This window comes from Nerophis ophidion, linkage group LG03 (assembly GCF_033978795.1).
Source record: "Nerophis ophidion isolate RoL-2023_Sa linkage group LG03, RoL_Noph_v1.0, whole genome shotgun sequence".
NCBI lineage: Eukaryota > Metazoa > Chordata > Actinopteri > Syngnathiformes > Syngnathidae > Nerophis > Nerophis ophidion.
Genome location: NC_084613.1, coordinates 34,558,925 through 34,572,605, shown reverse-complemented (window position 1 = coordinate 34,572,605; position 13,681 = coordinate 34,558,925). Strand labels below are relative to the sequence as shown.

The following is a 13,681-nucleotide window of genomic DNA, read 5'->3' as shown; positions in this document are numbered from 1 at the left end:
CCATGAACGCCCTGATGGGTGGTTGCCGTTGTCCGGATTTCGATAGAGGCCCTCTGCACTCTGGCTCAGCAGACTTGGTGAGCATGTTCATGGCCAGGGAGAATAGTGTCACAGAGATAGTGCACCCTGTGATGATACCGATCTCCACCTTGTGCCAACGAGATGTTATTGCTCCCGAGGAGACCCTCATCCTGAAATTGGTGTAGTAATCAGCAATGAGGTCTCTACATCTGCTGGGGACATGATGTTTTGTTAATGTGAGCTGAACCAGGTTGTGTGGAATGGAGCCGAATGCATTTGCCAGGTCAAGCCAAAGCACTGACAGGTCGCCCTTGTTCTTTCTTGCCTCTCGAATGAGCTGTGTCACCACACCGGTATGCTCCAGACAGCCTGGCATTCCTGAAATGCCTCCCTTCTGGACAGATGTGTCGATGTAGGTGTTCTGACCCAGGTAGGTACACAGTCGTTTGGAAACAGTGCTGAAGAAGATCTTTGCCTCGACGCACAGCAGGGAGATGATGCGGAACTGGTCTAGCTGGGTGGAGTTTTCCTCCTTCGGGATCCACACCCCTTCAGCTACTCTCCATTGTTCTGGGATCCTCCCTCTTCTCCAGAAGACTCGCAGGATTTTCCACAGACGCAGCAGGATTTTGGGACAGTTCTTATACACTTTGTATGAAGTGCCACTTGGTCCTGAAGCAGAGCGTGCCCTTGCTCTGCGGACAACCTCCCTGACTTCCTTTAGCTGCAGTTCTGACATGTCAAACTGCACCTCCGGTTCAGGGGGGTCTATGAGAATGTTACACTCTCCCAACTCCTGCTCTCTTGCGGGGTCGCTGTACGTCTGCTTCAGATGTTGGTCTATGTCTTCCTGCGAGGAGGCAAGTTTACCACTGCGCTTCTGCCCCAACAAATCCTTAGTGAACTTGAAGGGGTTGGAGATAAAGGCAGCACGCTTGCGTGCCCTCTCACGGCGCCGCCTCCGATGCCACTCAGCCCGGCGAAGAACCCTGATCTTATTCCGCAGGATGCACATTAGCTGGGCCAGGCCAATGCGTTCCTCATCTCCGGCCTTCTTGTATTGGGACTTCAGTGCTTTCATCTCCTGCCTGATGTTGTGGATCCTCACAGCTCTTTGATTCTTTGAGTACGTTGTTCCGGAGCTTTTCTTCTCCTCCTCGCCGAATCGTTCAGCAGCGATACTGACAATGATTGTTGTCATAGCTTGTAGCTTCCCGTCAGCCTCTCCCTTTACCGTTGCCTCCAGAATTTGGTCGACATCGTCATCGAACTGCTTCCACAATGAGGTCATGCTAGCTGCTGGCCATTTGATCCGCCTCCTGTCAGATTTGATGCTCAAGGGATTAGTTTCCAACACTTGGAGGTTCCGGGCACTATGGGGTGACTCCGGGCCTGGCTCCTCCTGCGTCTCACCAGGTTGGACACCTGTGCGATGTGTTGCTTCTTCTCCCAACAGGCACTTCATCCTCGCTCGGTGGATCTTTAGGCCGTGGATGTTCTTGCAGACTTTACCGCATGTACACTGCATGATCATAGTCGTTTGTCCATTGCTTGGGTCTGTTGCCGTTGTGTCCGTCCGACCGGGGTGCTCATCCTCCCCCCCTCTCGGGCACCCCTGGGGGTATTTTTCCATTAAGTTCATCGTAGCTTTGTTGGGAATCCTCCTCTCAGAGGACACAGATTGGGTTGCCAGCCCGTTCTGCCCCGGTTGCCGTCTCTCCGAGCTGTCACTGACTCTCCAGTAGTCACCACACTCTTCATGGTTGTCATCCAGTCTTTCCTGGCTGTCACTGATAACTCAGGGCATTCGCTGTGTACATACATCTACTGATGCCTCTGGACACATCTTCAGTGATGTATATATCCATATATATATATATATATATATATATATATATATATGTATGTATATATGTATATATATATATATATATATATATATATATATATATATATATATATATATATATATATATATATATATATATATATATATATGTGTATATGTGCAGTTTGAGACACTAGTGATTTAGGGCTATATAAGTAAACATTGATTGATTGATTGATATATATATATATATATGTGTGTGTGTATATATATATATATATATATATATATGTATATATATACATATATATATATATATATATATATGTATATATATACATATATATATATATATATATATATATATATATATATATATATATATATATATATATATATATATATATATATATATATATATATATATATATATATATATATATATATATATATATATATACACACAGTGGGGGAAAAAAGTATTTAGTCAGCCACTTAAAATGATGACAGAGGTCTGTAATTTTCATCATAGGTACACTTCAACTGTGAGGGACAGAATGTGGAAAAAAAATCCAGGAATTCACATTGTAGGAATTTTAAAGAATTTTTTGTAAATTATGGTGGAAAATAAGTATTTGGTCACTTCAAACAAGGAAGATCTCTGGCTCTCACGGACCTGTAACTTCTTTAAGAAACTCTTCTGTCTTCCACTCGTTACCTGTATTAATGGCACTTGTTTGAACTCGTTATCTGTATAAAAGACACCTGTCCACAGCCACAAACAGTCAGACTAAACTTCACTGTGGCCAAGACCAAAGAGCTGTCAAAGGACACCAGGAAAATAATTTTAGACCTGCACCAGACTGGGAAGAGTGAATCTAGGCAAGCAATTTGGTGTGAAAAAATCAATTGTGGGAGCAATTATCAGAAAATGGAAGACATACAAGACCACTGATAATCTCCCTCGGTCTGGGGCTCCACGCAAGGGCTGTTTTTCTGCTAAGGGGACAGGACGATTGGTCCGTGTTGAGTAAAGAATGAATGGGGCCATGTATCGTGAGATTTTGAGCCAAAACCTCCTTCCATCAGTGAGAGCTTTGAATGGTTGACCAAATACTTATTTTCCACCATAATTTACAAATAAATTATTTAAAATTCCTACAATTTGAATTTCTGGATTTTTTTTTCAAATTCTCTCTCTCACAGTTCGAGTTAGGGGTGGGCGATATCGCAAATTTGGGTATCGATACCGATCCGATCCGATACCGGCCAGTATCGCCGATACCGCTACCAATACCGGAAGTGTCGTCATTTGATGGGAGGGGCGGGGGGGACTTTGGGGTATCGATACTTTTGAAAAACAAATTTGTATTTTTGCCTTTATTAATTGATTATGATAATAATACAACACAGGACAACGATTTAAGTCAAAAAATAAAATATTTATTACAAAAGTAATATAAATAGCAATAAAGTAATGCAAATAAGGTGCAAACAACTACTGAACCTGGCTTCTCGCCTCAAAACACACAAACACTCAAGGTAAATAACAAAACTCTAGTTATTGAACAAAGTTGTAAACATGAACACAAAACAAAAGAACTGAGAAATTCAAATAAAAAAGTAATAATATCAATTACAATAAAGTAAGTAGTGCAAATAAGGTGAAAACAAATACTGAAGTTGGCTAATCGCCTCACAACACACAAGAACTTAAGTAAAAAAGAAAACACTAGTGAACACAAAACAAAAGAACTGAGAAATTCTTATCGTTATTTTAGTGCAATAAAATACTTTACAGTTTACAACCAAGACATTAAGTCGCACTGGAAACGCACGCGTGTTTGTGTGCGTGTCCGAGTGAACCTCGGAGCGAATTATACTGATGTATGTGCGCGAACGCACCAAGTGTAGAGTTAATTGTATTTATTTTATTTTATTTTGAGTTGAAGATACATTTTTAAAGTGTTTTTAAATCTCGTTCGCGACCCATCAGTAGGGAGGAGGGTGGAGTGGTGAGGAGCGCTGCGCTCACATTTTTTTTTTTTAATCGGAGTGATTCGCTTAATTTGTTGAAGTATCGATACCATCACGCCAGTATCGATATGATACCGATACTCACCAAGTATCGATACTTGGTATCGATACACCCAGCCCTAGTTCAAGTGTACCTGTGATGAAAATTACAGACCTCTGTCATCATTTTAAGTGGGAGAACTTGCACAATCGGTGGCTGAAGGAACTCTCCTGAAGGAATCAATAAAGTACTATTTATCTATCTATCTATCTGACTAAATACTTTTTTGCCCCACTGTATATATAGATGCATATATACGCCTATATAGATGCATATATATATATATGCATATATATGTATATATGCATCTATATTTGTATGTATATATATGCATATTTATTTATGTATATATATGCATATTTATTTATGCATATATGCACATATATATATGCATACATATGCATGTATGTATATATGCATATCTATATATCCATATATAAATATATGTAAGATTATATATATATAATCTATTAAATATATTCCTCTCGCTCTCTCTCTCTGTATATGTATATATATATATATATATATATATATATATATATATATATACACACACATATATATATATATTCATTCTTATTAGTGGTGGGTCTGGCAACACCAATGCATCGGCGATATGCGAACTGTCGCACTAATGACTGCGCACCAAACTGTTTTGATAAGGAAGCGCATCTGTCAAGGAGATGCTGCTGCCAACAGAATCGCCGCACTTCTGTCGTTGGTCATTTGTAATTTATCGTCGTCGAAGATTATTTCCCCTGTGTGGGAATATTTTGATCATATATTGGAAAAAAAGGTATTTGTGTTAATTTCCTTGTCATTTCATTCTGTTCTCTAAAAGTTTCTACTCGATCTGTTCGTAGGTCTGTAACGGCACGTCTTTTTATGTTGAACGGTTTCTGTAGCTCAGTTGGTAGAGTGAAGGGCTATAGATGCTCATGCTGAGTTCCCTAGGGCACTGGTTCAAATCCAGCTTGATGGATCACTCATTACATTTTTACCATGAATTGATTAAAGTGCACCTGACTTAAACAAGTTGAAAAACTTATTGGGGTGTTACCATTTAATGGTCAATTGTATGGAATATGTACTGTACTGTGCAATCTACTAATAAAAGTTTCAATCAATCAACAGTGCGTATTCAGAGCGCATGTAATAAATAAATAAATAAAATTCCCAGTCCACAAGTATCCTCATTCACAATACGTTCTCTTAGATTTCCATGTTATGATACATGTTCACATTATTTATTGACTGTATCTAATAAAGATAAAAATATACTTTTATTTAAATGAAGATATGAAATAATCCTAAATGAAATACAATGACTTGGTTTATATTATTGTATATACTAGGTCATAAAATCAGTGTCAGTTGAGTTGGTTCATAGGTTGCCTGTAGGGATTTTTAATGTCCAGCAGATGTCAGTATTTAGTGACACAGTATCGATACAGTTTTGCAATGTGTCTAAAAGCTACATGACGCTTCTTCAATCCATCACATATATATATATATATATATATATATATATATATATATATATATGTACATTCAAGGGTCATAGACCTTAATCAATCATATTGACCACAGAATGGCAGAAAATATGTAGCCTTCAGAGAATGTGTGGTATTTAAGATTAATTTGATAGTACTCTGGTGGAATGCTTTGTTAAACTTATGATGTCGCGCGGGCTAAATTGAAGACGCTGGCGGCTGCATTTGGCCTACGGGCTGTATTTTTGACACCCCTGGTCTCAACTTAACCTTCTAAGATGATCAGTATGGTGTGACCCAACCTTTGACCCCTGTGTCTGTCGCAGCCCCCTATGGGAGATGAAGGAGGTCGAAGGAGACGCACTTCGTCCTTGGCTGGGGATGAGGGGAGGCGTCGGCGCCATCCTTCCAACACTACCTCAAAGCCTGCTCAGGCCTCCACCAAGGCGCCGCAGCACAACTTGGCCAAAGGAGGAGGAGGGCAGATAGCCGCTGCAGTGCCCACCCAGGTCAAGAAAGTTGAGCCTAAAGGGGCGAAGAAAGAAGGCAGCTCAATGACCGAATGAAGTCTGCTCCCCTCTGAGGGGTTTGCATTGAACACGTGATGAGTGCCAGGGCAGCAGCAGCGCAGCTGAGTGGCTCACAAGACGGCCCGAGCGTGTTGACCTGACATGTTCTTAGCAGCATTTCACTTAAAGCAGCCAGCTTGATTTTAACGTTTACATCAAAATGCATTCCTTGCATTTTCACCCTCACAGGCCAAACTTTTTACCAATCTGCAAGCGACTCGGATTGAGTGCCAAGATGGCCACTGTCCTGTGCCTTATACGCCCGCCCTGTCTGTGAAAAAAAACGTCTTTCTGGCTTTGAAATTAGGGTCAAGACGTCTTTAAAATTTCCATCACTTTTAATTGAGACAATCAAGTTGACCTTTTGAAGCAGCGCCCACATTTTCAAGTTTTCATTTTACATTTTAACACATTTATCCAAGAAGCTTTAAAGTCCAATGTGACATAATTTATTTTTTCATTTTTATTTCTCTATTGATTTGATTAATGATGTCTTAGTCTCTGAGGACTTTTTTTAAATTTCTGCAGGAATGATGGGTTTGAGTTTGCAAAATAAAACAGAACTAAAGTCTATTATCCTTTATTTTCTCAAAGTTTACGTTTTATTATGCTTGGTGCTTTTAGAGCACTTTAATTGGTAAATTTTCCTTTGTTGCTCAATGGACTTAAAGTGAGGCTTTAGAGTTGAATGAAAAAATGTAAATAATACTATTAAAAATCGTTTGCTATTCAATTATTCTTTTGATTTTAAGGTTGTGATTTATCGGTAGTGTGGTTTTGAGTGTGTTTAGGATGAAGTTGTGCATGTTAATACCTTGAAATGTACTGTAAAAATGCAACAAAAAAAAAATAAAATTGACTGTATAAATGTAAATGTGATGACTCGTCAATCTGGAACAGCGGGTTCTTGTGCCAAATGGAAAATCGTTTTAACAACACTGCGTTAGCATATGTTAATTTTACTTCATTAACTCGGAACGAGACAAAACCAGAAACTCATGTCGATTACTATATTAAGCGTTTGTTTGTTAAGATATTTTACAGTACGGAGGACAAACTTAATTAAACCGTAACAGAAATAGGCGGGTGTGATGATGCCTTGATGTACTCCGTAATTCCGAGTACTAATTTAAGAAAGACTAACAAACAATTTAATTGTAAATTGTACTTCAAAATATAATAATACAAATATGTTATAGTTTTGATATCCCAGTGTGATATTAATTGCCTCGTGACATTGCTTTTTGTATTAGGTTATAAAACCGATTCCAAGTCAGTGAAGAGGTATTTGATTCGGCGAGATATGTATGCATACATAATTCAGTTGTAGTGCCTCCGTTTAAAATCGCAAATTATATTTTACACATTCAGACAATATACATATATCACCCTCTCGCGGCTGTCTTGCTGTTTTCCCATAGCCTTGAAGGCAGCATTGGACCAGGGGCGGGTAGACTCTAACCGTGCAGTATGGCGGACGATGGAGACAGTTGGAGCGCTCCACTCGACACCAGCGGCGGCCAGGAGTCGGCAGATGAGTCAGGCGGGTTTGGCCTGGGCGGAATGTTGCTAAATATCGCTATCATAATCGGCGTGCTGGCGGTGTGCGTGGCGGTGTACCGGCGCTGGGCCAGGCGGCTCGGCTCGGACGCGGCCCAGGGCGACGAGGCCTCGGCGCTTCCCAAGATGAGGAGACGGGATTTCACGTTGGACCAGCTGCGGGACTACGACGGGTTCCAGAACCCTCGCATCCTCATGGCCGTCAACATGAAGGTTTTTGACGTGACTAGCGGCAAGAAGTTCTACGGGAGAGGTAGGTGTGCGTGGGTGCCGTGACAGCCTGACACGTCTCTCGCGTAGGGCCGCTTGTCTTCAACCGACAGGTTGGCGCAAAAAGCTTCGTGAATAGCTCACTTCGCTCGTTCAGCTTTTGTCTGTTTTGAATTGGAAGCTAACTGCTAACCTGCTAACACGACGCCTATGAGACTCCTAAGTCCACATTTAATTATTCACATTAAGTTTTTGATACTTTGTAGTTTAAGTGGCAACAGTAAAGCAAGACTGTAAAGTTTTTAGCATAGCTAGCATGCTAATCTAGCCTGTTAGTTTATTGACGCTGCTCTTGTTTTACCTTCTGAATCTGATCATATTTATTTACGCTCACCCTCCTTGGATCCACATTATAAATACAAATATGTATTATACAAACAACTATAAATACAACCTACCCATTTTATCAGACACAAGCAGCTTTCATTTGTAGAGTTGTATGCGCGTCTGTGTGATCATACAGTTTCTGTTATTGCTCAAATTAACGTATACAGACTTCATCTATCCATCCATCCATTTTTTTTTACCGCGTATTCCCTTTTGGGGTCGCGGGGGGCGCTGGCGCCTATCTCAGCTACAATCGGGCGGAAGGCGGGGTACACCCTGGACGAGTCGCTACCTCCCCGCAGGGCCAACACAGACTTACCAAAGACAAAAAAAAAATTGGCATATACCAAACCACAAGCTGATCACAAGAAGCATTCGAAAGAATTTCAGAAAGGCTCCCAGCACTTTAAAATGTTGTGGTGCGGGGAAGATCGAGAAGAAACCAGAACAAACAGTAATATACTGTAGAAGTTTTATCTTGATACCTTATACCAATATGTTTTTTTCCCAGGGCTAATACCGAATGTTAGTGAATGAGGCCGAAAACCGATATTGGGCGCCGATATTCATTGACAGTATAGGCCTTAGACTTACATTGGTTCAATCTAGGCTGGCGACTGGTGCCAATACCTCAGAAGGCTTCATCGGTTCATTCTCTTGACTTAGATTGGTCAGATCTAGTCTTAGACTTAGATTGGTCAGTTCAGGCTAGATCATATTCGTTGACTTAGACTAATCAAAGTCTATGAATGTGAACAGATGAAGCCTATTCAGATGAGAAGCTTAAGCTCAATGTATTTCTAAGACAAACCAAACAGTCCATCTGCAATCAATTGAATGCCCTGATATTACGATGACCTGGATGAATGACAACATTCATCGACATTGACAGTACAAGTAACATATTAGCATTAAAAGTTAGAATGATACAATGTCCAACACTCTGTTGAAGTGACTAAAGCATGGAAATTAAAAAAAAAAAAAAAAATGTGCCAAGACTTTCTTGGCACTGTAGCATCTAGGGCTGCATGATTATAACAGGGATGTTTCTCTCCAAAATTGCAATTCGATTTGTTATTTTTATATTTTATACATAAAAATCCATAAAATTGGGAAAATAATGAGTGAATGAAGACATGTTACTTCTAGACTACCAATCAACATATTCTTATCTCAAGGTGTCACACATTAAAACAATATGCAATAATTTACTTTCAAAAATATTTGGTTTTATGCAGACAGACTCAGAGCTTTTGTCCACGCCATATTCTTAAACTGAAGAAATAACCGATAAAAACTATTAATTGTTTATAATTCATCCATCCTTTTTCTACCGCTTGTAATATATAAAAATGCAAGTAACCATTTAAAAGATGTAATCTTTTATTTGTCAATAATGTAGAATTATTTACCATTGTACTGTCATTGGAAGGTAAATAACTTTATCATAAATAAATAAACAAATAAAAAATGACCCTAAATAGTTATTGAATATCTTAACATGCTTTTTTTTCCCCCTGTTGAAAAAAAAAGGTCAAAATTGGTCTTTTTGTTTGTTGCCATCACGTAATCACAGCATATTTACTCGTTCGTCCGTGTTGATAGGCTCATATTGCCCATCTGATTTTGAAGCTGAACTCTTCCCTAAACGGCTTTGTAATCATATTTTTTTCCTCCTAATTTGTTTTACTTTCCAGCATTTCTCACTGGTGTGCCGCAAAGCTCTCTGTATTGTGAGAGTGTGTAGCTTGCGCCCCTCTCTCGTATCCGCTTAGACAAAGATTATGAATGACTGAAAAGAGTGGTCACTCTGTTCAGTTGATTCTACTGTTGAATAAACACACTCAGGTGCTGAGAGCGATGCACACAGTAAGGAATATTTATTACTTTTTGAAGCGAGAAACCAACAAACGCGTGGCTCAACAATTCTGATTGGCAAACACGGCTGTCACTCATATGTTGGTCACGGGGGAGGAAAAAAAAACAGCCTCTTGCGGTTATTTCCCGCACTAATAAAACTTTGATGTCTGTTTGAATTCTATTAATGGTGCATCTCTCATACATCTAAATACAAATTTGAATAAATATCTTCCTGAAAATGTATAACTTGTGCCGTACAGGCAGGCTGAAATAATATGATTCCTTTAAAAATGTCAACTGTGATTGATGAAATGAATCCAAATTTACAAGTGTTGATATTGACAGACCACTAGCAGGCTAATCACAGAGCAGTATGAAAACAAAATGTAAAAAAAAAACAGTTTTAAGAAATTGTCTTGCAGCGACATAAATGCGAAAACATCATGTACAGATCATCAAAAGCATTTTTTTGGAAGAAATATCATAAGTTATATTATTAACATCTTTATCAAAGCGTGATCGTTACAATCCACATTTTGTATTGTGCAGTATTAGACAGCCTACACACACGTGTGTATATATATATATATATATATATATATATATATGTATATATATATATATATGTATATATATATATATATGTATGTATATATATATATATATATGTATGTATATATATATATATATGTATGTATATATATATATATATGTATATATACTGTATATATATATATATATATATATATATATATATATATATATATATATATATATATATATATATATATATATATATGTATGTACACATATAAGGGCTGCGAATCTTTGAGTGTCCCACGATTCGATTCAATATCGATTCTTGGGGTCGCAATTCGATAATATATCGATTTTTTTCCGATTCAACGCGATTCTCGATTCAAAAACAATATTTTTACGATTCAAAACGATTCTGTATTCATTCAATACATAGGATTTCAGCAGGATCTACCCCAGTCAGATTAGTAGATTTAAAAAAATAAATAAATTATAAAGGACAATGGTTTATCAACTGATTGCAATAATGTAAATTTGTTTTAACTATTAAACAAACCAAAAATATGACTTATTTTATCTTTGTGGAAACATTGGACACAGTGTGTTGTCAAGCTTATGAGATGCAATGCAAGTTTAAGCCACTGTGACACTATTGTTCTTTTTTTTTTTCATTTTTTATGAATGTCTAATGATAATGTCAATGAGGGATTTTTAATCACTGCTATGCTGAAATCATAACTAATATTGATACTGTTGTTGATAATATTCATTTTTGTTTTACTACTTTTGGTTTGTTCTGTGTCATGTTTGTGTCTTCTCTCAATTGCTGTGTTTTTTTGCAGTTCTGAGTGTTGCTGGGTCAGGTTTAGTTTGGAATTGGATTGCATTGTTATGGTATTGCTGTGTAGTAGTTTGTTGGATTGATAAAAAAAATAAAAAAATCGATACAAAAAAAAGAGAATCGATTCTGAATCGCACAACGGATTTGATTCGTATTCGAATTGATTTTTTCCCACACCCCTAATATATATATATATATATATATATATATATATATATTTAAATATATATATATATTTATATATCATCTCCATCCATTTTCTATTGCTTATTCTCTTTGGGGTTGCAGGGGGCGCTGGTGCCTATCTCAGCTACAATCGGGCGGAAGGCGGGATATATATATACATATATATATATATATATATATATATATATATATATATATATATATATATATATATATATATATATCAGTTATTTTACTAAAATGTAAGTAAATGAAATACAAAGCAGTAATATACAAAACGATATGATTTGAAAATTAAAGTGTCCGCAATGTCCAACTGTCAAAGTCGTCCTCTCGGTAAAATTATGAATTCATGAAGGTCTGGCGATTCCCTCTGGTCCATTTCAGCTTTAAAGAACAATATATAAATAATAAATGTCAATATTTATCTGTAAATAACAATATATAAATAATAAATGTCTGTGTGTATGTGTAAATAACAATATATAAATTAGGGGTGTAACAGTACGTGCATTTCTATTGAACCGTTTCGGTAAGGGGGTTTTGGTCCGGTTCGGAGGTGTATCGAACAAGTTTGTAAGCTAAAGTCTTAACAAGCTGCTCTGCTTTCTGCCTCTGTGTCAGCACCCGGCATTGTCCCACCCACACAACCATCTGATTGGTTACATACAAAGCCAATCAGCAGTGCGTATTCAGAGCGATGTAACAGCCAATCAGCAGTGCATATTCAGAGCGCATGGAGTCAATGCTTCAGCGTCGAGCAGATATGGTTTTAGCATGTGAGCTGCGGACAGCGTACTCTCCCCAAATTATAAAAAACACCTCCCAGTCACAACTACTAACATCACTATGAGCCCGTTGACCTTCTAGAAACTTAAACTGCAGCTTAGCTCGCTCGCAGTTCTGGCTTGAGGTGAAGGCTAATTAGCTTTTAGCGTAACGTTAGCCCATTTTGCGGTGTGTGTTATGCGTGTGCAAAGCCCTGTCTGTCTGTTATTTCACTTGTTTCAGGGATGAATAGTCTTTCCTATTGCTATTGTACTATTTGTTCAGCTATAGTTACATGAATCATTAGTAATGTAGCAACCTAGTTTTGAATGGCAGGGTCCCTGCTATCACATGTTGACATAAATATAACATTTACATAATAAGTCAACTACAGGCTTTCCAAATGCTGTAATAAATTAAGCATGATGAGTTAGTTGACTTGAAACTGTTTAATGTTGCACTTTTTATATGTAGAAGAAAGGTTTTGTCTTTTTATTTAATCAAAGCAACAACTTGAGGCAGTTTAATGTGGATTAACGTGAGCAGAATTATTATAGTGTTTTCAATGTTAAAAGGATAAAGCCATTGTTTACAAATATGATAAATAAATAACCAAAAAATTTATATTTTGCTGTTTTATTACCGTACCGAAAATGAACCAAACCGTGACCTCTAAACCGAGGTATGTACCGAACCAAAATTTTTGTGAAACGTTACACCCCTACTATAAATAATAAATGTCAGTGTTTATCTGTAAATAATATATAAATAATAAATGTCAGTGTTTATCTCACGCCGACAACACAAACACATCGGCTTTAGCGTTAGCTTGCTAGCATTAGCATTTGGTTCACTCAAGTTGTGGCTAATAACTACACAAATTTAGTGTCACTAACTTCTTTTACTACATGTTATAAAGTAAATACCTAATGTTATTTACCTTACTACCTTTACTGCCTTCTTTAACACAACCAACAGTTGTAGGCTCCTTCACGCAATGAAGCCAGCCTACGTCACCACAGTCTGTAGTCTACTGGATCGGTGTAAACCACAACGACATCCTCGGTAGAGCCCACGTAAGGGCAAGGAAAACTCACCCCAGTGGGACGTCGGTGACAGTGACAATGATGACTATGAGAAACCTTAGAGAGGACCGCATATGTGGGCAAACCCCCCCCCCCCCCCACCCCCACCTCTCAGGGGACCGAAAGCAGTGGATGTCGAGCGGGTCTAACATGATACTGTGAAAGTTCAATTCATAGTGGATCCAACACAACCGTGAGAGTCCAGTCCAAAGTGGATCCAACACAGTAGCGAGAGTCCCGTCCAAAGTGGAACCAACAG

At 38.1% G+C, this 13,681-nt stretch overlaps 2 protein-coding genes across 7 annotated transcripts in view; both read left to right on the top strand.

Moving 5' to 3' along the window:
- The window catches only part of larp1b (La ribonucleoprotein 1B), an 85,758-nt gene extending 78,896 nt beyond the window's left edge, over positions 1–6,862 (top strand). For all 6 annotated transcript variants that reach the window (XM_061895002.1, XM_061894997.1, XM_061895001.1 and 3 more), the window contains exon 18: positions 5,746–6,862. In XM_061895002.1, the coding sequence (XP_061750986.1) occupies positions 5,746–5,985 (240 nt within the window). In that variant the 3' untranslated portion in view covers positions 5,986–6,862. The remainder of the gene's footprint in view (positions 1–5,745) is intronic.
- Positions 6,863–7,408: 546 nt separating this feature from the next.
- pgrmc2 (progesterone receptor membrane component 2) overlaps positions 7,409–13,681 on the top strand; it is a 38,014-nt gene continuing 31,741 nt past the window's right edge. Inside the window, exon 1 of the mRNA XM_061895009.1 lies at positions 7,409–7,801. Within this exon, the coding sequence (XP_061750993.1) occupies positions 7,459–7,801 (343 nt within the window). The 5' untranslated portion in view covers positions 7,409–7,458. The remainder of the gene's footprint in view (positions 7,802–13,681) is intronic.